At 32.6% G+C, this 22642-nt stretch overlaps 3 protein-coding genes across 3 annotated transcripts; all 3 read left to right on the top strand.

Annotated features, from left to right (window-relative positions):
• Positions 1 to 1952: 1952 nt before the first annotated feature.
• LOC118061432 (dihydroxy-acid dehydratase, chloroplastic) lies at positions 1953 to 7419 on the top strand. Its single transcript, XM_035074857.2, has 14 exons — positions 1953 to 2595; positions 3266 to 3337; positions 3500 to 3547; positions 4046 to 4200; positions 4281 to 4475; positions 4545 to 4656; positions 4818 to 4887; positions 4987 to 5045; positions 5151 to 5274; positions 5393 to 5463; positions 6129 to 6230; positions 6536 to 6616; positions 6808 to 6966; positions 7046 to 7419. The coding sequence occupies exons 1-14, from the start codon at positions 2059 to 2061 to the stop codon at positions 7094 to 7096; spliced, it is 1836 nt and encodes a 611-aa protein (XP_034930748.1). The 5' UTR covers positions 1953 to 2058; the 3' UTR covers positions 7097 to 7419.
• Positions 7420 to 11868: 4449 nt separating this feature from the next.
• On the top strand, positions 11869 to 14565 carry LOC118061446 (chalcone synthase). Its single transcript, XM_035074884.2, has 2 exons — positions 11869 to 12199; positions 13363 to 14565. The coding sequence occupies exons 1-2, from the start codon at positions 12022 to 12024 to the stop codon at positions 14355 to 14357; spliced, it is 1173 nt and encodes a 390-aa protein (XP_034930775.1). The 5' UTR covers positions 11869 to 12021; the 3' UTR covers positions 14358 to 14565.
• A 5633-nt stretch (positions 14566 to 20198) lies between these two features.
• Positions 20199 to 22178, top strand: LOC118061441 (chalcone synthase 1). The gene is made up of 2 exons (XM_035074871.2): positions 20199 to 20529; positions 20981 to 22178. Exons 1-2 carry the CDS (start codon positions 20352 to 20354, stop codon positions 21976 to 21978), a joined length of 1176 nt encoding a protein of 391 aa, XP_034930762.1. The 5' UTR covers positions 20199 to 20351; the 3' UTR covers positions 21979 to 22178.
• The last annotated feature ends 464 nt before the right edge of the window (positions 22179 to 22642 follow it).

Raw genomic sequence — 22642 nt, 5'->3', positions numbered from 1 at the left:
GAGTCAAACTTTTATATTCAGTTCACTATTGACAAGAAAAGCTATATATATATATATATATATATATATATATATATGATTGACAATAAAAGCTATGAAGTAACTTATTACCTATAAATAAATTAAAAACAAAAAATCAAAGAAAAATACAACACGATAAATTCAAATGAAAAATCCCATCCATAAATTTCCAACATATTTTTTAATTCAAGAAATACGTGAAATAAATCATCAATCCAAAACGAAAGAAATTTTGATTTTTTTTTTTTAAATATTGAATACGTAGAACGAGAGAAAGAAATTCAACAAAAAGAAACGATTTTTTTCATCGAGAATATCCAAGCGAGAAAATCCAATTAAAAGCATCAAGCTCAAACAACAGAATGAGCGATTAATTGAAGACGTGAATTTATTATTGTTGTTCTAATTATTAAAAATAAAGTTTGAAACTTTGAAAGTAATAGGAAAAATAAAACTTGATTAAAAAATCAATCAAAAAAATTAATTAATTGTTTAGTTACCTGTTGATGTTAGTAAAAATCAACAATCAAATCGCAGTAACAGATAATTTCCATGCACTCAACCGATCCTTCAATCTCTCTGCGTTCAGGTTTGGCTGCTAACAGCAGTATAACGGGCCGGGCTTAGGTTAAGTCCAAACCAATAGATAACAGCATTGATCAGGCCCAGGCTCAAGCCTAAGAGTGTTTGTTTTTTTATAAAGTATTAAAAATTTATTTTACTTTTTATATTAAAACATTAAAATTATTAAACAAATAAATAAATATTATTTTAATATTAAAAAATACTTTTAAAAAAATCTAAATACAAAAAAAAAAAAAACTTCACTCTTATCCTAAAATTTTAAAACTTCCCACCACCAAAAACTTATTAGCTTTATAAAACCAATAAATTAGTAATCACTATATTAGAATTATCCTTCCCTTCTAAATTTTCAAATCCATGACAACTTATTTTATTTTTCAATTTAAAAAAAATAAAGAAGAAGAAAAGAGATGGGTCTGATGATAAAAGATTTGGATCTTTTATGCTCACTTAATAACATAATTAATCATGTTTCAAATCTCAACATTAATTTTAAATTAAGCAAAAAAAATAATTAATGAGGATTTAATTTATTTTTATTATACATTAAATCATTATCATTCAATTTAAATCCAATGATTTAGATTTAATAAACATGACAGTTATATTCCTTTTGTCCTAGAAACACGAGAGGATCCCTATTTATAAAATTGGACTGAGAATATAAGGTAGTTTTTGACAAGAAATAACTAAATTGGGGATGATTAACACTGATCAAGGGGTTATTTATATATTTATAATATAGAGACTAAATAGTTAGTTTTGATGAACTATAATGACTGACTAGGTTACAATTAACTGCCCAAGCCGGTAACTACTTTCAAAAACCCTAAGCCCTAGTGGACCCCACCACAAACAGATAGGGAGCAGAACAATAACGTGTTTGTTTTTGCTGTGGAGCAGTCCTTTCATTCAATGATTTTTGGGTTTTAAGCTACCCGTAGGGCAACCGGCTGCCCATCCCGTCGCGGAACAACCGGTTTTTTCAGTGGTTGTCCCACCACTAAAACTACAAAACATAACAGTAGAAGCATGATTTTAATGTTTTTGGCGGTGTAATGGAGAGTTTGATATCCATTATTTTTTAAAAATATTTTTTATTTAAAAATATATTAAAATAAAAAAATTAGTATTAGTATATTAAAATAAGTAAATTATCTATTTATTATTTCATTTCAAAAAAAAAAATTAATTATTTTTTAATTTTATTTAAATTAATAATTTTTTAATATTTTTAAATTATTTTGATGTATAAATTTTAAAAATAATTTTTAAAAAATAAAAGAAAAAATATTATTTTTTAAATAAACAATACTTTAAAACAACGGATCCATACTCAGGTTAAAGTAGGGTTTTCCTACCCTGCAAACGCAAAATCAACCCGCGGACGTGCTCTCCATCCTCATCATTTAAACACCTCTTCTCTTTCCCTCTCTCATTCCACGCGCCACCATGCAATCCACCTTCATTTCCCCACGCGCTACTCCACTGAAACCCCAAATATCATTCCCCACACAACCCCACTTCCCTACTCGCCTCCCTCCCTGTTCTCTGCGCGTCAAAGCTCAATCTGTCGCCGTTGAACCATCACAGGCAACAACCACAGTTGGGCAAAAGCTAAACAAGTACAGTTCACGCATTACTGAGCCCAAGTCCCAAGGTGGGTCTCAAGCAATCCTTCATGGGGTTGGTTTATCGGATGCTGACATGTCTAAGCCTCAGATAGGTATCTCTTCAGTTTGGTATGAAGGGAATACTTGTAACATGCACCTGTTGAAGCTATCAGAGGCTGTTAAAAGAGGGGTTGAAGAGGCAGGGATGGTTGGTTTCAGGTTTAATACAATTGGCGTTAGTGACGCTATTTCAATGGGGACTAGAGGGATGTGTTACAGTTTGCAAAGCAGAGACTTGATTGCTGATAGCATCGAGACTGTTATGAGTGCCCAATGGTATGATGGCAATATCTCCATCCCTGGCTGTGATAAAAATGTAAGCTTCTCTCGTTCTTTTTTTTTCTTCTAAAGAAGCAACATTTGGGCCTTTTGGTTTGTGGGTTTTGAGTGAAATGCGGGTTTTGGTGAATCCAACGAGGGGTTTAATTATTGGTTACTGTGTGGTTGCCTATGGTGATGCTTCTTCTATTTTTGAAAATTTTGAAATTGAATCAAATTAGCTAATTTCGAATCCCATAATGACAATAAGCAAGACTCATTAATAACAAAATAATCGTTCGAAACTTTAGTAACATCAGCTTTTGTTGCATCTTATTCTGTTTACTATTTGGCACTCAAGATTTCTGTAAATATCCCGCCCCATAATGTTGAAGCTAATATTCTTCTCTATTTTTATTTTTTTTCTGGTGCAAATTAAAGCTAATCAATAAGTCATCCTTTTTTTCTCAAAAAAATATGTTCTTCCTTTGCTGTTTTGGCGATAAAGTTAACCTCCTCGTAGCAAAAAATAACGGTTAGAGAAGGCGCTGAACAACACACACAAAAGAAAAAAGAAAAACAATAATAATGCATCTTTGGAGTGCCTTCCACGACCTTGTGAATTTACAAACCACAAGAAGATAGAGTGCTACTATCATCTTGGATTATGTCCACCATTCTTACTCTCATCATCGATGTGCTCTTATAAGTTGTTTCAATTTCTGTAGATGCCAGGTACTATTATGGCAATGGGAAGGCTGAATCGACCTAGCATTATGGTTTATGGTGGAACTATCAAGGTGTGAGACTGAGACATCACCTTCTCTCTTCCAATTCCCCTTCTTTCTTTTTTTTGGCCTACAGAAAATGCTGATATAATTTGAATCCGTTTCCACTTTATATTTTGAGCTAGGATTTTTTCAATGCTACAAACCTCATTTAAAAATCTTACTCCTTTGCAGCCTGGTCACTTCAATGGCCATACTTATGATATAGTATCTGCATTTCAGGTACGCAAACTGCTTTGTTGTTTTGATATTGTTAGGCCTGCAGAATGTGCTGGTTTTGATATATTTTGTGAGACAATTCATTGTTCTTCTGTTTAGTCTTTTTTTGGTCTTAAATATGCAAAAATATGCCTGTGGCATGATTGGCAAATAAGCCAAGCCAACAGCCTCCATTTCCCATTATATTGATAAATGCTTTAGGTTCATGCTTGTTAAAAATATAGTATGTGATGCTTCATATTTGGGGAAGTGTATTTGATATGAGAATGTAAAAATGCTTGAAGGTGTATGCTTCACATTTGAGATTGCTATGTTACCTGCAACTCTGCTGTTGAAACATAGTTTTGGATTGCTTGCATTTTTTATTTTTTCTTTTTGATAAACTATTTCTTTTTAAGCAATGAGTTTAACCTAAACATTAACATTTTTCGTGTTAGAAATAGAAAATCTATTTTTTGTCGATTTCCTCTCTTTTTTGTTTTTCATTTTTTTGCCTACCAGGTTTATGGAGAGTATGTAAGTGGATCTATAAACGATGATGAAAGAAAAAATGTGATTCGTAATTCCTGCCCTGGAGCAGGGGCATGTGGTGGAATGTATACAGCTAACACTATGGCTTCTGCTATTGAAGCCTTGGGAATGTCTCTTCCTTACAGGTAGAAATGTATCCTCGCTGAAACAGTTGGATTTGGGTGTGTAAGCAATTTTTTATGCTCTCTTTATTTTTTCCTTGCAGCTCCTCAATACCTGCTGAAAACCAATTGAAGTTGGATGAGTGCCGTTTAGCTGGAAAATATCTGCTAGAACTATTGAAGATGGACTTGAAACCACGAGATATTATCACTCGCAAGTCACTACGTAATGCAATGGTTATTGTCATGGCACTAGGTGGCTCTACTAATGCTGTGTTACACTTAATTGCGATTGCAAGGTCGGTAGAGTTCTCTTTTATTCCAATAGTAATTGCATTTTATGGGGATGACTCAAGAGAACTTGGCAGGTCTGTCGGATTGGAGTTGACCCTTGATGATTTCCAGAAGGTCAGTGATGAGGTTCCATTCCTTGCAGATCTGAAGCCTAGTGGAAAATATGTCATGGAGGATGTGCATAAGGTCAGAATTTTTCATTCATAACTGTTTGGATTATTCTATGGTAATCAATGCAGCCCTGTGCCTTGCAATATTTGTTGTACATGACACATTTATAGATTGCTGAACTCAATTTGTTTAGCATCCTTTTCTCTTTGTTTCCTTGTGCGTAAATTCTTTGATAGATTGGGGGAACACCTGCTGTCCTTCGCTACCTTTTGGAGCATGATTTCCTTGACGGGGACTGTTTGACTGGTACAAAGTTTGGTTATATTGAAAATTTTGCATTTATTATTTTTTTTCTTGAAGTGGTTTTGCATTTGATAATTTTAACATGACTTCTTTTCTCTTTAGTCACTGGGAAGACTTTGGCTGAAAATGTGCGAAATTGTCCACCATTGTCTGAGGGGCAGGTGGAATGCTGTTTTCTTTGTTTTTATTCTCATCATTTTCTGTTAAGAAAGCATTGTGTTTCATGACAATAATTGACTGTATGTTCACTTTCTTCTGTTTTCCAGGACATAATAAAGTCATTGGATAACCCCATTAAGAAAACAGGTCACCTCCAAATATTACGTGGAAATCTTGCACCAGAGGGTTCTGTGGCTAAAATTACTGGAAAAGAAGGGTTATATTTCTCTGGTAATAAATTTTTTGTTATGTACTTTGATTTGTTGATGTCTGATGTACAACTGCACTTTTTAGTCATGATTGAATCCACTGCAAACATTAATGTAATGGAACATTCACTCTTCTCTAGGTCCAGCACTTGTATTTGAGGGAGAGGAATCTATGATTGCAGCTATCTCAGAAGATCCCATGAGTTTTAAGGTGAGCATTTTTATGCATTCTTGTCCCTTCAGGTCAGCTGTGCATTGTGTTGTATTTTCCTGCAAAAAAGTGTGATACCTTGAGAGGTATGCTGGTACTTCATAGGATTGATTGCATGTGTAGTCTATAATTCTGCATTTGTGTATAGGATATGTATTGAAGCAGAATTACCTCGATATTTGATTTTTAGTAAATAAGCAAAAGCAGTCGCAAATTGAAAATTGAAAATTTATTTTGTCAATTAAAAACATGAAGGCCTTTCCTTGCAGTTCCGTAACCTATCATTATACAGCTAGAGGCTTTGACAGGTTCCATCATGAGTTTCAAAGCTTTGTTACCTCATGTTATTTTAAAAAAATACTTAACATGACTGTGAAGAGAGCTTTGATTTTAACTATTATTCTCTAATTCTGTTGTTGTTGCATTTTCTTTTGGAAGATCTTTCACCCTCAAATTGCACCTTCAGGCTATAATAAGATCCCAATTTTCTCTGACTATATATGACCTTGAGTTTGTGTTTGCAGTTATGTTCCTATGTGGCATCTTCTACGTCCTTGAAATGTTATCCTAGTTTCATCCTTAATGTTTGTTGGTATGATATGATGTTCTGGGGCTTGTTTTCTAGTGGAACAGCATGTCTAATTTTTGGTTTTGTTACATCTCAGGGAAAAGTAATAGTTATTAGAGGAGAGGGGCCAAAAGGAGGACCGGGCATGCCTGAAATGCTAACACCAACCAGTGCAATAATGGGAGCAGGTCTTGGGAAGGTACAGTTATATGAACCTAAGTTTTCCTTGTAGTTGCTGGTCTTCTGTAGCCAGAATTGACTTGAATCATAGGACTTCATGATTTTTCAGAATTATATGACGTATCACAAAAAGAAATATGCATGGCGATCTTGTGAAAGCACAATCAGTCACTTGTTTGAGTGATCATAGCAACAATAAACTTCCTTAAACTTGAGATACACATTTGCATTCATCTTCACTTTAAACAGGTTCTCCGGAGCTAATTGATTTACCTTCTTGATGATGTTAGCATTCTTGCTTTGACATGATGGTTTCTTTTGCAGGATTGTGCGTTGTTGACTGATGGTAGATTTTCAGGAGGTTCACATGGATTTGTTGTTGGTCATATAAGCCCTGAAGCACAGGTGCCTTTTCTTTTCTAATTCTTGAGCTGCAATCTCTTGAATCCCTCTTTATTGATGGAACGCTTGTATTTTATTACTTTTGGTTATTTTACATGTCTGATCAAAATAAGTGAAATTGCACAAGACTTCATTATAATAATAATAATAATAAATGTTTGAACATATTCTTAAGAGGTCTTTGGTATTTCCAGGAAGGTGGTCCGATTGGTCTCATTAGAAATGGGGATATCATTAACGTTGATGTCCGGGAGAAGAGATTAGATGTTCAATTAACAGACATGGAATTGGAAGAGCGAAGAAAAAACTGGACTCCACCTCCATACAAGGCCACCCGAGGGGTTTTATACAAGGTAATGGAGAGTGTATCTCAATGATATATATTTTTCCTACATTTTGAAGGTCTTTACTCAATATTCTCATTCATTCCAGTATATCAAGAATGTACAATCTTCTTCAAAGGGATGTGTAACAGATGAATAGCAGAGAAATGATTCCGGAAACTATTTGAGTGTGACAGAAGGTCAAACACATGCATGCCACACTGCTAAATTGCGGGTGCTTAATTGCGTGCTATCTATCCGGCTGCCTGCAACTACACTGCTATTTCTTGATGGAAGAACCAGTGTTTTTGTGAAATTTGTCTTCCAGGGTAGTGAGATTTTCTTTGATTTTTGTGTTTTTATTTTTCCATCTCTGTCTTCAAGTCTCTGGTAATCTTTCCCTGATACAATGGATTTGCAGTTGTATGAATTGTGGGGTTAATCTCATCAGACGATCTGTTGATAAAACATGAGCTTTGAACATGTCACTGCATGGCCATGGAACTCTCCACATTTGTTTCATTAGAATGTTTAGTGCACTCCATGGTCATGTCTGTATTCTACAGCCAAAACTATAGTTGATGATACGTGCATGTTGCTTCCGACACCAGATTACACTTGACCATGTTTATCAACCCTTGAGGCCTTGACTTGATCACTCTCGACCTGAAACATGTCTACTTCACAGGGAAGAAGATTGCAAGGGCAGTGAATTTCCAATAATATTTATGAGTGACTGATTTTTATCCGAGTGATTTCTTCGCTCTAGGTATTAACTGGGAAGCAAATACCATGTTTTGAATTATCGGTTAAAACCACTCGTGCTTATTTTTTTGTCTCTCTTGAGGGATTTTTCAGCTTATATGAAATATTATCTTTACTTTTGATGAGTGCGGGATTTAATTAGGCAAGATTTTAAGAATCATTTATTTTCTTATTTACGAAAAGAGGATGACATGCTAAAACTTGTAGAACTGTTAAATCCAATTATAAACAATATCGTCTAATCACAGAAAGGCATATACAATTTGTCCTTAATTGTAATATAATTACTTCGTAGGGATTATTTCTATAAAATGCTCCAGCCTCTATGCCTTGGAGCGAAAAAAGAAAGAAATATTCTCTGAATAGGAACAAAAACTTTTAATTCTCTACAATGCGATTGGATAGTCTGTTTAGGAAAATTTGGCCTCCTCCTCAAGAGTTAGCAAGCAAGGTTACTTGTAGCACAATTAGTTGCGACAAATTAATGCCCCCGGCAAAAAGAAAGAATAAAATCAACTCTAATTATTTGTTACTTTAATCAAGCATGTTCCTGTTTTTTCTATATTTTTGGGTAGTGATTTTTAATTATATAGTGATGATCATAAGAATTGAAATAAAAAAGATTTGTTTTTTAAAAGGTGTGGAAAAAATATTATATATTTATTGTAGACATAGATTTATTGTATTGTGGATAACACAATAGAACTTGAAGTCGTTGTCTTTTTTGTTTATTAGTTAGAAAGTGTTATTGTATTTGGCTTGACCGCCTAATATTTCTAATTTTTTTATTTTTTATTTTGCATCTTTAGATTTTTTTTATTTTCTCTTTTTTATATATATATATATATAGTAAAGAGAATAAATTGATGGGACTTTTTCATATTGTATAAAAGTTAAGTGATTATAATTTTTTTTCATATAAGGTTAGGTTGAATTTTCTTATTAAAGCATATTTGTTTTTACCTTTCAAAAATGCTTTAAAAAAATTGAATTTTTTTAATTTAGATTAATTTTTTTTTATGTTTTTATATTATTTTAATGTGATAATATAAAAAATCAATTGAAAAAAAATTATCTCAATATTCTTTTTTTTAAAAAAAGATAATAAATAGTCATTATGTAGTGATATAATAGCTAACATATTGGCCTGCACTCCGCAGTGAGTCAATAATATTTTTTTTCCAAGTGTAAAAATACTTGAGTTGGGTTAAAAGCATGAAATATATTTGCATTATCATCATCTTCAAATAAAATATTTTTTATAGTAGCACAATGAATAGCGCATACCAAAATAGCGTTCAACAACTAATTTTTTTCCCTTTAATTTTAATGTGATGACAAAACCAAGCAGTCAGACTCCAGGATATTGAGTTTGGCTTGACCACAAACCCAATAGCACCGGGTCTAACTTTACTGCCAGACCCAAAGATATTGAGTCTGGCTTCATAGCGAGACCTAAGATACTTAAAATCACGCTTCATATTTTTTTTATATTTAAAATAAAAATTATTATTGACCCATTGCAACGCATGAGATAATACGCTAGTCTATATATATATATATATTTTATGTTACAAAATTTACTTAAAAATCATAATATAAATATATTTGTTTTACGTATTTGTTTTTTTTCTTTATTTAATCACTTTTTTTTACTTTTTATATATAGAATATTAACCAAATTTATTTTCCTAGGCGAGATAATATTAGGAGATTTCAAAATCACATTCAACACAGATTTTGAGGTAAAGATTCGAATTTCTTGAGGTTCGGTCCATGTATCTATTCCCTTCGGTATTTGATTTTTTTTTTTAAATATGATTTTTAAACCCGTTTATATATATATCTCAATCAATTTTATTATTTTTAAAATTAATAATTATATAATTTTTTAATAATTTTAAAATTTATAATACTTAATTTAATAATTTTTATAAAACAAACTTATAATTTAACCATGAAATACACCAAGATTTTATTTTAATGGGTGGTAGCTTCAGAAGGGAACATACTTTCCACAAAGGCGGCTGTGAAACTCTAGTTAGCTAGCCTCGTTGATCCACCACCCTGGTCCAGGAATTGGAGTAAACAATGAAAAAAAAAAAGAAAAAGGTGAGGGTTGATTGGACCAGCAATACAAGATCAGAGAGTAATTAGAGTGAAATTGAGAGAATATATAAATCTAAAAAAACGCAAATTAAAATTTACACTTGCTTCTTAAACTAGGTTTTCTTTTTTTATTTAATGAAGGGCTCAGGCGCTAATGACAAATTACAAGCAGTGATTAAGAAAGAGATTAAGGAATCTCCCTCGTTATAAAATATACTAAATATACTGGAGGAGGAATGGTGCTGTTTTGAACAGTTTTTTTTTTTTTTTTAACTTTTTTATTTGTAGTTTTAGTTGTATTAACATGTTTTATATATTGATTTTTTTTTAATTTGTATTTTCTTGTATATTTAAAATATCAATAAATATTTTAATGATAAATTAAAGATGAATTTTGCGAAATGGAACATTATTTATAGTAAAAAAATAAAAGAATGACCAAATTTTTCTTAAAAAAACTACATGTACTAGAACATCCATGAAAGAGTAATAATGCACTTTTTTTTTCTTTTTTTTTTTTTTTACATTAAGAATTATTTTGGAATCTGTCCACAACGCAACACGAGCTACTGGTATTCTCGAAAACGAGTTAGGGGTTGTTGCAAATCTTATGTTAAAACCTAATAAAATATTACTTACTAGTCAGCCACGGGGAGACCGAAACCAGTGTTGATGAGATCTGTTTTCTTCACCTACTTAGTTTTCAATTAATTTAATTTTTATCAACCAGTTACCAGTGCATGCTTGTTAGGCATGCTAGCACCTATCTAGAATAGTTTTCAGATCAGATTCGGTAACCAGCCCGGTTTAAAGTCTGGATTTTAGGTTTTGATCGGGCTACTCGAATTATTTTTTTAAATCAAAATGATATTATTTTAGTAAAAAAAAATTAACGGGTTGCAACCAAGTTTTTGACTGGATCAACCAGATCGCACCGAGTTTTTCCTTCCCCTGTTTTTTCTTCATCCTGGCCCGGTTCTAGCCCCAGTTTGGCCGAGTCCCAGATCGACCCGCCGGGCCAGATTTCAAAACTATAATATCTAGTACAATTAATTCTAATTAAAGCAATCCTAAACCAAATCAAATGGTTAAAAATAGTTATTTGGCTCTAGTTTTGTTGGGTTGGATAATTTTTTTAATAAAAAAATAAATATAAAAAATTTTAAAATATATATTTTTAAAAAAATTTAATTATAAATAAAAAAGAATATGTTCACAATTAATTACATACATCCAGAATAATCCATATTAATAAATATATAAAAAAAAATGTTAATTTGTTTATTCAACTCGTCTCGTTGCAGGTTAAATAATTGTTTTTCAACAAAAAAATTGATGTATGGATGTTATTTATCTATTTTTTGATATCGAGTTAAAAATATAACCGCGAGTCAAAAAATCGATATTTGCATGTAATAAAATATAGTAAGAAATCATATATATTAATAAAAATATATAAAATCTTAATTGAATTTTTAACATAAAATAACGTTTTATAATAACTACAGTAAACAAATAAAAAGAATTACAAGTATACCTCTTTCAATATATATGTATAATAAATCCATTAAATTAATACGTTACCTTATTTATCCCCACCGTAATCACTACTGTATTGCACAATCTTTATGCTACCCCTCATGAAGGGCTGCTTTTATGAAAATTCAGATTTTATTGTCGTGGACAGTAGCACTGTCGTGGACAAAATCGAGGGCACGCAAGGCATGCTCCGTCCTCTTCAAAATTTCAAGAATAATTCTGTGTCAGATCTCCATTTATTTCATCAGCTCAGAGTGCCAGATGTCACGCACACAACCATTTATCATGGTATGATGGAAACTCTTGATGGGCCATCTGTGGTGATTAAGTAAGACCAAAACTCCTCATTGCGTGGAGGTTTGATTATCGTAAAACGTACCAAACTCCCCCTTGTCACGTGCCAACCTGCCCTCATTTCTTGAACTCTTTCATCTAAAAGTTTCAGTTATACACGTGCGCATCACCTACCCCCCAGCTCAGTCTCTCGTTCTCTTATATATATCTACCACGCTCTGATTTACGACGTATAATATTTCTGCTATCTAACTCTCTTAAATAGCAGCTCCCACCTCGCCATAATTTAAACCAATATCTAGCTAGGGTTCTTCTCGGAGCTTAATATTTAACCCTTTGGGATAATTTCTTGTTCTATCCGGCCAAGAAAAGATCAGTATGGTGACCGTCGACGAAGTTCGGAAGGCTCAACGGGCCGAGGGCCCCGCCGTGATCTTGGCCATCGGAACATCAACCCCTCCGAATTGTGTCGATCAAAGCACGTACCCTGACTACTACTTTCGCATCACAAACAGTGAGCACAAGGTCGAGCTTAAAGAGAAGTTCAAGCGAATGTGTAAGCCTTCTAATTTATATTTAGCTAACAACATCACCTTGGTATTTAAATTCCATGCTTAATTATATGTTTGTTTAAGCATTTCCGTTTGATAAATTCCAAAAGATTTTCCATGACACCCACACACGAATATATGATCTTGATTCTGGCTACTAGATTTCCTCTGATCAAAAGCCGTTCGAGGTGCGTAGCTAGATAGTAGGATTTATCAATTATTGCTACAACTTTTAATAAAAAAAATCGAAATAAATTAAATTTTCCAGTGTAGCATATCACCAAATTTTATACCATAATGTATCTTAATTGATCTTGTAAAATATTTATATGAATAATTGGGATGACAAATGTTGCAGGTATCTTGAATAATTGAAATTTTATACGAGACTGTTTGAGGATGTGCTGAAAATTATTTTTTAAAATGTTTTTTATTTAAAAATATATTTAAAATATTTAGAAATACATTAAAATAATATTTTTTTATTTTTTAAAATTAATTTTTAACATTAACACATTAAAATGATCCAAGAAAATTAAAAAAATAATTTGAAGCTAAATTATGTTTTTTAAAAGCTCTAATACCAAACAAGATATATGTTTTGTTTAGATTATAGCTATTTTTTACTTATTTATCTAATTAACTTTAAGTTATGTACTCACCGAAGGTTTCTCCATCGATTTTTGGAAATGAAGTTATGTAGTAGCTAATTAATATCCTCAAAGATATCTAAAGCAGTCGTTATTGCTATGAAAGTAGAATTGCTAAAATTGAATTAGAACAGATGCTCTCTAGTTTGTTAAACTAACTAATATGTAAGCGAATAGTATTTTCTATATATATCGAAGAGGAAAAAAAAATCACTGTCCCTAGTAATTTTTGTCGTTATCTACACGGATTTTTTCCAATTTTTTTTAAAAAACATTAGTAAATAAAACTCTATAAAATCATGCATGCTCCAATTCTGCGTATTGAAGTGTGCAACGGCTGATCAATCCTTTATTTTTATTTTGCCATGTATTTCAGGCGTATTGAAAATAATTATCATGGCCTTTAGTAATTTTGGGGCATTATTGCTCTTTGATATTCCATCCTTGAAAGAAAAACCAGTGATGTCCTGCTTGTCTTGCTAGATATTTATGAATTTTTATTTTGCCATGTATTTCAGGCGAGAAATCCATGATCAAGAAGAGATACATGCACTTGACTGAGGAGATCTTGAAAGAAAATCCTAGTGTTTGCGAATACATGGCACCTTCATTGGATGCTAGGCAAGACATGGTGGTGGTGGAGGTCCCGAAGTTAGGCAAAGAAGCAGCTGCCAAGGCCATCAAGGAATGGGGCCAGCCCAAGTCCAAAATAACCCATTTGGTCTTTTGCACAACTAGTGGTGTCGACATGCCTGGAGCTGACTATCAACTCACTAAGCTCTTGGGTCTCCGCTCATCGGTAAAACGTTTGATGATGTACCAGCAAGGTTGTTTTGCTGGTGGCACGGTGCTCCGGCTAGCTAAAGACCTTGCCGAGAACAACAAGGGTGCTCGTGTGCTAGTCGTGTGCTCAGAAATAACAGCAGTGACATTTCGTGGCCCTAGTGACACCCACCTCGATAGCCTTGTGGGTCAAGCGTTGTTCGGCGACGGCGCAGCCGCTATCATAATAGGCTCGGACCCTGTGCCGGCGGTCGAGAAGCCTTTGTTTGAGCTGGTGTCTGCAGCCCAGACCATTCTACCCGACAGTGATGGGGCTATAGACGGACATCTTCGAGAAGTTGGGCTTACATTTCACCTTCTGAAGGATGTGCCTGGGCTTATTTCAAAAAACATCGAAAAGAGTCTAACCGAGGCTTTCAAGCCCTTGGGCATCTCGGATTGGAACTCCCTTTTCTGGATTGCGCACCCTGGTGGACCCGCAATTCTGGACCAGGTGGAGGCTAAGCTGGAGCTTAAACCTGAAAAACTGCGAGCCACTCGACAAGTACTGGCTGACTATGGTAACATGTCCAGTGCATGTGTGCTCTTTATTTTGGACGAGATGAGGAAGAAATCTGCCAAGGATGGGCTTAGATCCACTGGAGAGGGGTTGGAATGGGGCGTCCTTTTCGGGTTTGGGCCTGGGCTTACTGTTGAGACTGTGGTGCTCCATAGTGTGGCTACTATCTAGAAGCTGCGACTGTGGATTTACATGGTCACCGTGCATTTCCACTTCCATGGCCTTTTTTCTTTACTCATCTGTTCTTCGTTTCTTTTGAAAATTATCTCCTTTTCTATAGCACGTGTAAGGATGTCAATGCTATTTGTGGATCGAGTTTCTACTGTTTTTATATTTTAACTGTTATTTATGGAATAAAAAAAAATTAATTTTTATATTATATCCATTACGCATTGTATATCCACTCAAATATCTATTTTTTATTATTCAATATATTTCTTATCATTGGATTTACTGATCCATTCATTCAATGAATGATATTTTTCAGAAACAATACCACCAATCCACGTAATATTTATATTAATGGTAAATTCATAAATGAAATGATCTCGAATTAATTTATTTTATAATAATAAACTTGCCATTGCGCTCATGCGTTACAGGAATCCACCTGTAACTTAGAATGATTAATCAAACATTATACAAATTTCTAAACGCAGCTTAGAACAGTTAAGGAGATTTTATATAGACTTATGTGCACAACTTATAACGCTTAATTAGATAGTTTATATATCTTCTTACATATCAAATGGTATTCGAGCGAATTGCTTTTTTTAATTTTTTTAAAAGATAAACTATGTTTAAGAGTAATTCTTTATCCTCGATTCATTTATATTAAGCTGAGTTCAATTTTTTATAATACGAAAAACAATATTTAAGTGATGATAATTTAAATTAACATGAGTCTACTCAAATAAGATGTGATACAAGGTATAATATCAAAATAACTCTGTGGAAGAAAAAGTTAAAAAAAATTATTAAACTCAAAGCTCAATAACTTAGAGTTAAATAATGAAATCGAATAAAAATATCAATTTTAAAAAACATAAATAAAAGAACCCTCTCAATCAATACAAGTTAACTTGACAAATTTGTCACCTGCAATATAAGATAAAGATAAAATAAATTATTTTTTTTTAAAGACTAAAGTCAAGTTAAAAAAATGTCATAAAAAAAAAAAACAGAGTTAACTCAAGTTGAGTTGACTAATATGCACTCGACATAACAATACAAAAAAAAAAAAAACAGAAAAACCACAAAGCTCAAAAATCAATAGTTTAGTGTCAAATAATAAAATTAATTTAATTAAAAAAAAACCCTTAGTCAACCTGGATTAACTTGATTAACCCACTACCTGGAATAAACTCATAAAAAGAAAAGTGAGATAAATAACAAAGCTCAAGACACAATAACCTGATTTTGAATGATAAAATTGAAAAAATATATGAATAAAAAACTTAAAAACAAGAGCAAACTTAAATCAGACTAATATTTGAAACTAGTGACTCAGATCAAAAGATCAAAATTATTTTGTCAAAAGGTTGACACAAAAAAGTTGCAAAGTAAATTTTCCAGTTATAAAATTTAGGTCACCTACGTGATAGAATTAGGTTTAGTTTTATTTTAATTATGAGATACAAATATTAGCAACGTCAACATATTAAAAAAATGATCACGATAATTTGAGAAGAAAATATTTTTTCAAAATGAGATAAACAATATAGTTCAATTTTCATCCCATTAAATATAAAAGGATAAAATTAGGTGAAAAAAATCTCTACAAAAATTGATTCAATTCAATTGGAGTTAGCATGAAAAACATGTAACCTCGATAATTAGAGTTGAGTTAACTCGGGTTGTCCCACCAAATTCACAGTATATGTTATGAGATCAAGATAACTCAATAGAAAAGAAAACAATGAGAATCACAAAGATCATTATATATATATAAACAATATCAACCCGTGTTAACTTTTCAAACTTGTAATCCAAGTCCCTACATCAAAAACATCCTATCTAAAAAAACCATAAAACCCAATTCATAATCAATTAAATATTAAATGATGAAATTAAAGAAAGAAATTCAATTATATAAACTGACTTAATACCAAAAATAGCAAATACAAAAAATCAAAATCAAAATTAAAATACAAAATAAACTTGATCTTTAATTGAAGGGTGGGATTTAAAAGAAAAGTCAATTTAACAAAAAAATAATAAAAAAATGAGGATCAAATTTAAAATAAGACATACAAACAAAATTTTAATTGAAGGTTAAAATTGAAAATAAAATTCAATTTAGCAAAAGACCAAAAAAAGTCGAAACAATAAAGATCAAATTGAAAAAATAACATATAATAGATTGGAATTGAATGATGAAATTTAAAACAAAAAAAAAACTTTTGCAGAAAGGCCAAGAACAAAAATTAAAAATTAAAAGAATGAGAATTAAAAATGAAATATCAACTATAAAAAGGATCAAGTTGTAATTTTTATGAGAGGAGAAAGAGAAGAAAAAAAAAGCTCATAGTGACCAATCACCCCACCAATGTCGACATGCACCGCAAAAACAAGAAGACATGACGACGATTCTAGCAAAAACATACTTTTTGCTGCTAGGAGCCGTTGCACACTCCGCTGCCTCCCACACACCTACACCTTTTTCCTATTAATATAATGTTGAATCTATGAAAAAGATTAAATAACCCTTCATGAAATTGGTGATAGCAAAATAAATCATAGTGAAAAAACTAAATAGCTCGTGTACACATGTTTTATGTTTTTATTTCAATGGTAAAATTATTATTTTAATGTGTTTGAAAAGTGAAAATGTAAATATCCTACCTTTTTAGCTCAAAAAATATTGAATTTAATGGAAATTCAATCATTTTACTATGCTTAAAAAAACAAATTATATAACCCTAATCAATTCTTTAATAACTAATGAGTTTTGAAAAAAGATCTAAATACCCCCAAAATCAAGGCATTTAATTTTTTTTTTGGAAAGGAAAGGCATCATTACATTGTTCTAATGAACAATGAAATGAGCATGTGTCTATAGTGTTTTTCAATGTCCAATTAGCTTTTGTTAATAAATTCAATCTTTTTTTGTCCACCCACATTCTGTCTTTTCCCACTTTGACCATGCATCTTTCTCTAACCAAGTTCACCTTCTCTTTGTGTTTTGAACATGTGTTTGACACTATAATAGCTTTTGTAATTATATTTTTTTAAAAATTATAAATTATAACTTTTTTATAACTAAGGTTTCAAGAAAAAGTTTTAGTTAGATCCATGAAAAATTATAATGTATATTGATTAACTCGACACTTCAAAATTATAGCTGAGATAAAATGTAATTTCAATCACATTTCACTACATTACCGAACATATCTTTAGTATTGTTTCCTTTTTCTTTTTTGAAGAAAAAGAGAATTTTTGTGAGGGAGTACAGAAAAAACTAAAAAAATTAATACTCCTTTTTTTAAACTGCAAAACAACTCTATATCAAGAGCTAGAGGTGACACATTTTCTCTTTCCAAAATTGTAGCAGAAGGGGGTCTTATCTTGTGCTTCTAGGTTCTAATTCGATGGGACCACTTATCAATCATGTCCTTCGAGACCAGTTTTGGAAAGTTACATTGTTGGTATACTTTTAATTCTCACCTTTTCTTAATCAAGTTTATTGTTTTTTTTTTGTTTTTTTTTTCTTGGTTTTAATGTACTTACTTTTTCAAAACTATGTACATCCATGTAAACTCTATTAAAATCTCTGTCGAGTAGAGAAGAGATTTCATGGCTAACACGGTGATTTTTCACTTTTTATCCACCACGCACATGAAACTTCTCAACAAAAATAAATGGCCTGAAAATAACACGGTTAAAAATATTAAAATCATATGCATAGAAAGTGAAAAGTTAATGCACTGATAATGTGATTTCCCCTTAAAAAATCAACTTGAAAAAAATTGACACAATTCAGATAATTTTACTTAATTAAAATCTCTTAAAGTCAGTAAATAAAAAAAAAACCAAGACCAATATAGTTGATCGAGAAAAGATAGCAGAAGGAGGAGGAGGTTGTATATTATCGTGTGTGATTTTCACTGAATTGAGCTTATGAGCTGTGTATTTTCATGGCTTACAACCTTCATCTTTATGTAGTATAATCACAAGGGAAGGCATGTTGCATGCGCATATTACCCCTAGACCAAAGCATAAATTCGCCCACGAATTCATGATATGTCTATTGTTTGTGCATATATAAGACCTTCGCCAACAAAAATCATGCAACTTTCCTTGTGAGTCGAGGTGTTGGAGAATATTATTATGATTGTTTTTTTAAATGTTTTTTTTTTAAATATATTAACATGATATTTTTTTATTTTAAAAAAATTAGTTTTGACATCAGTACATTAAAATAATATGAAAATACTGAAAAAAAAAATAATTTAAAATAAAATAAAAATTAATTATTTAAAAAAAATATTTTTAAAATACAAAATAAATTACTATTGAGAAATGATATTACGCACAACCACTTCCAATTAGGTGCCAAGGCTTGACCACTTGGGCCTCTTGTGGTAAGAAACTCAAGAAGGGTAGCTCTTGCATGCGTGTAGGAAAATTAACAGTTAACCATTTCTAAAATCTTTCTATGAGCAGTTTGAATTTTTCTCATTTCTTAAAAAAAACTCAGTAATTTAAGTTTTCTCAAATTTTTTTTTTTATTTCTTAGATTTTTCAAAAACAAAAAATGATGGTTGATCATTTTTTTATTTTTCTCCCTAAAGATTTATATCTTTTCAAAATAAATTATTATTATTTTTTGCTTCCTAGACATATAAAAAAAATTCCATTAAGATTTCTCTAAAAATCAATATCCTTTGAAATATATTGATTTTTTTTATTTCTTGGAAACTTTAAAAAAATTCTTGGTTTTTCTATTGAGAAAAATTATTCTTTTTCATAATTGATTTCAAAATTTTAATTGGTTTTCATTAATAATTTATTCAATTGGGTTAATTAACAAAGTTCTATATATTCAATATGAGATTTTACCAAATTTTGCTTTGCAAGAGCTCATTTGTCAAAAATATATTTGATAATAGTAAATATTCAGACTAATTTATATATATCTTGATTAATTTTTTGAGATTTTAAAATTAATGGCTATATAAAATTTTAATAATTTTAAAATTTATAACATCTAAATTAATAATTTTTAAAAAATAAACTTAAATCTAACTAATTAAGTTAGACGTTATTCATTTATCAAAATTGATATAGGTGGCTATTTTTGGACCTTAAGTCAATTTTTGATAACTAAATGCCAAAAAAATCCACACCACATCACATCACATGCCACGCACCTCATCTCTCGAAATAAATAAATAAATAAGTAAATAAATATCTCTAAGAATCTACAAACGCACCTCATGGTTTAGTGATCTAATTTGAGCGTAAAATCTAGCTATGCTCCACACTTAAATCACCGAAACTGGAGAAGTTCCAAATTGACTTTTTATTTATATTTACATATAAAGAGTATAAAGTAATTTTTTATTATATAAAATCTGAAATACATAATTTTAATTATTTCTAATATAAACTTACTTTCAATTGCACATATTAATTAACCAAATATTTGTTTTTTTTTAACCATAACTACAACAAACTTCTAAACTAATTAAATACATCCAAGGCTATGTACAAACAAAGATGAGACTGTTAGCTCAGGGAAGATTTCAAGGAGCTTAAAAAATAATTAGTAATATTTTATTAATTATTTTCTGAGCTCATTTTAATGAGAGAGAGAGAGAGAGAGAGAGAAATACTAAATAATAATATTCTTGTCACTCTGAGACTTTCCGTAAGCTGTGATGTGCCATTACAGCCAGCATTGAATTTGGAGTCACTGGTAGACTGGTTAGAAAGGAATTTATAAAGCACGTGAGCATCTCAGCTAACCCTTCTTTATTCTTGTAGTTGGAACAAGATCCCAGCTAACCTCTCGCTCTCTGTGCTTACTCTCTGTATAAAAACCACACTCTTCGAACTTCTCAAACGCATCTCTATCTAGCTCTCGCCTCAGCTACCTAGCTAGGCTACTGCGGTGGTGCTTCGGGTGATTTTTCTTTGTAATCTTTTCCTCCGAGAAAGAAAATGGTGACCGTTGATGAAGTTCGGAAGGCGCAGAGGGCAGAGGGCCCTGCCACCATCTTGGCCATCGGAACATCAACCCCTCCGAATTGTGTTGATCAAAGCACCTATCCTGACTATTATTTTCGTATCACAAACAGCGAGCATAAGGTGGAGCTTAAAGAAAAATTCAAGCGAATGTGTAAGACTTGCTTGTGATCATTAAGCTATTGGCATTTCCATTACACAGATATTACTTCATGATCATGTTTCTTTAGAGATAATCTCATCACCTTGCTTGTTCTTCCAGCTGCTAGATCATGTCCCATAATTCAATTCTGAGAATCTAGTTACTCGCCAAGGATTCCTCCATGGATTTTGGAAATGATATATAGGATCGGGAGCATCGTGGAATTAATTTAGATGGCTAAATCGCGTGCCCTTTCTTGAGGAATACTCGTGAAAATAAAATTTGTCCAAACATATGTGAATTAGTGCTGAGTGAAAAACGTTTCCTATAAAATAATTTTCATGGCCTTTAGTAATTTTGGGGCATTATTGCTCTTTGATATTCCATCCTTGAAAGAAAAACCAGTGATGTCCTGCTTGTCTTGCTAGATATTTATGAATTTTTATTTTGCCATGTATTTCAGGCGAGAAATCCATGATCAAGAAGAGATACATGCACTTGACTGAGGAGATCTTGAAAGAAAATCCTAGTGTTTGCGAATACATGGCACCTTCATTGGATGCTAGGCAAGACATGGTGGTGGTGGAGGTCCCGAAGTTAGGCAAAGAAGCAGCTGCCAAGGCCATCAAGGAATGGGGCCAGCCCAAGTCCAAAATAACCCATTTGGTCTTTTGCACAACTAGTGGTGTTGACATGCCCGGAGCTGACTATCAACTCACTAAGCTCTTGGGTCTCCGCTCATCGGTAAAACGTTTGATGATGTACCAGCAAGGTTGTTTTGCTGGTGGCACGGTGCTCCGGCTAGCTAAAGACCTTGCCGAGAACAACAAGGGTGCTCGTGTGCTAGTCGTGTGCTCAGAAATAACAGCAGTGACATTTCGTGGCCCTAGTGACACCCACCTCGATAGCCTTGTGGGTCAAGCGTTGTTCGGCGACGGCGCAGCCGCTATCATAATAGGCTCGGACCCTGTGCCGGCGGTCGAGAAGCCTTTGTTTGAGCTGGTGTCTGCAGCCCAGACTATTCTACCCGACAGTGATGGGGCTATAGACGGACATCTTCGTGAAGTTGGGCTTACATTTCACCTTCTGAAGGACGTGCCTGGGCTTATTTCAAAAAACATCGAAAAGAGTCTAACCGAGGCTTTCAAGCCCTTGGGCATCTCGGATTGGAACTCCCTTTTCTGGATTGCGCACCCTGGTGGACCCGCAATTCTGGACCAGGTGGAGGCTAAGCTGGAGCTTAAACCTGAAAAACTGCGAGCCACTCGACAAGTACTGGCTGACTATGGTAACATGTCCAGTGCATGTGTGCTCTTTATTTTGGACGAGATGAGGAAGAAATCTGCCAAGGATGGGCTTAGATCCACTGGAGAGGGGTTGGAATGGGGCGTCCTTTTCGGGTTTGGGCCTGGGCTTACTGTTGAGACTGTGGTGCTCCACAGTCTGCCAGCCACAATTTAGAAGAAGCTGCTTCTGTTGATTTACACGGTCACCGTGCATTTCAACCCTCATGGCACTGTTTTTCTTTTGATTTGGTTTTATTTTCTTTTCCCTCTGTACCTTTTCTATTCGAGCTTTCTCTCATCTGAGAGAGCCCGAAGTGTGGGAAAGATCAAAACTGCTGTGCCTCGCTTTACCTATATAATAAATTGTATTTGAAAGCTCCGAACAATTTATTTTATGATCGTACCACCGGTACTACAAATCAAAACCTATAGTTCTTATCATGTCGAGAGACAGAATGCCTGTAGTGCTGTTAACCTAGGATTCCATTGTTGAGAATACAACCTCGGTGCATGCTAGGAATTTGTAAGCATGCATATTCCAAGGAAGGATCTCTTTCTAATATTCCCTTCGAATCACACAGCATTGATTAATCAAAGCATTGTTTTTTGTTGGTGGAATCGGTTTCTAAGAGAAACTATTTTCAATCTTTTATCAAAATATCTTTTCAACTAAATATATTTTAATTATATATATATATATATATATATATATTTAATCTTAAAGCATTAATCAAAACCCCACAGGAAACCAAACAAGTTTAGATCTTTGTCACAGGAAAATTAAACTACAAAAAAAGATTGTTTAGAGATACAAGTGCCCCACAAGCTAGCTACACCCA

This window comes from Populus alba, chromosome 1, assembly GCF_005239225.2.
Source record: "Populus alba chromosome 1, ASM523922v2, whole genome shotgun sequence".
In the NCBI taxonomy this organism is placed as follows: domain Eukaryota; kingdom Viridiplantae; phylum Streptophyta; class Magnoliopsida; order Malpighiales; family Salicaceae; genus Populus; species Populus alba.
Note: the sequence above shows the minus strand (reverse complement) of the source record. Positions and strands in the feature narration are given on the sequence as shown.

Bases quoted from the DNA above. Each gene is read 5' to 3' on its own strand.
- LOC118061432 (XM_035074857.2), top strand. From the start codon at position 2,059: ATGCAATCCACCTTCATTTCCCCACGCGCTACTCCACTGAAACCCCAA. The intron at 5,046-5,150 runs GTGGAATGCTGT...TCTGTTTTCCAG, and splicing joins CACCATTGTCTGAGGGGCAG to GACATAATAAAGTCATTGGA. The intron at 6,231-6,535 runs GTACAGTTATAT...TTTCTTTTGCAG, and splicing joins TGGGAGCAGGTCTTGGGAAG to GATTGTGCGTTGTTGACTGA.
- LOC118061446 (XM_035074884.2), top strand. From the start codon at position 12,022: ATGGTGACCGTCGACGAAGTTCGGAAGGCTCAACGGGCCGAGGGCCCC. The intron at 12,200-13,362 runs GTAAGCCTTCTA...CATGTATTTCAG, and splicing joins AGAGAAGTTCAAGCGAATGT to GCGAGAAATCCATGATCAAG.
- LOC118061441 (XM_035074871.2), top strand. From the start codon at position 20,352: ATGGTGACCGTTGATGAAGTTCGGAAGGCGCAGAGGGCAGAGGGCCCT. The intron at 20,530-20,980 runs GTAAGACTTGCT...CATGTATTTCAG, and splicing joins AGAAAAATTCAAGCGAATGT to GCGAGAAATCCATGATCAAG.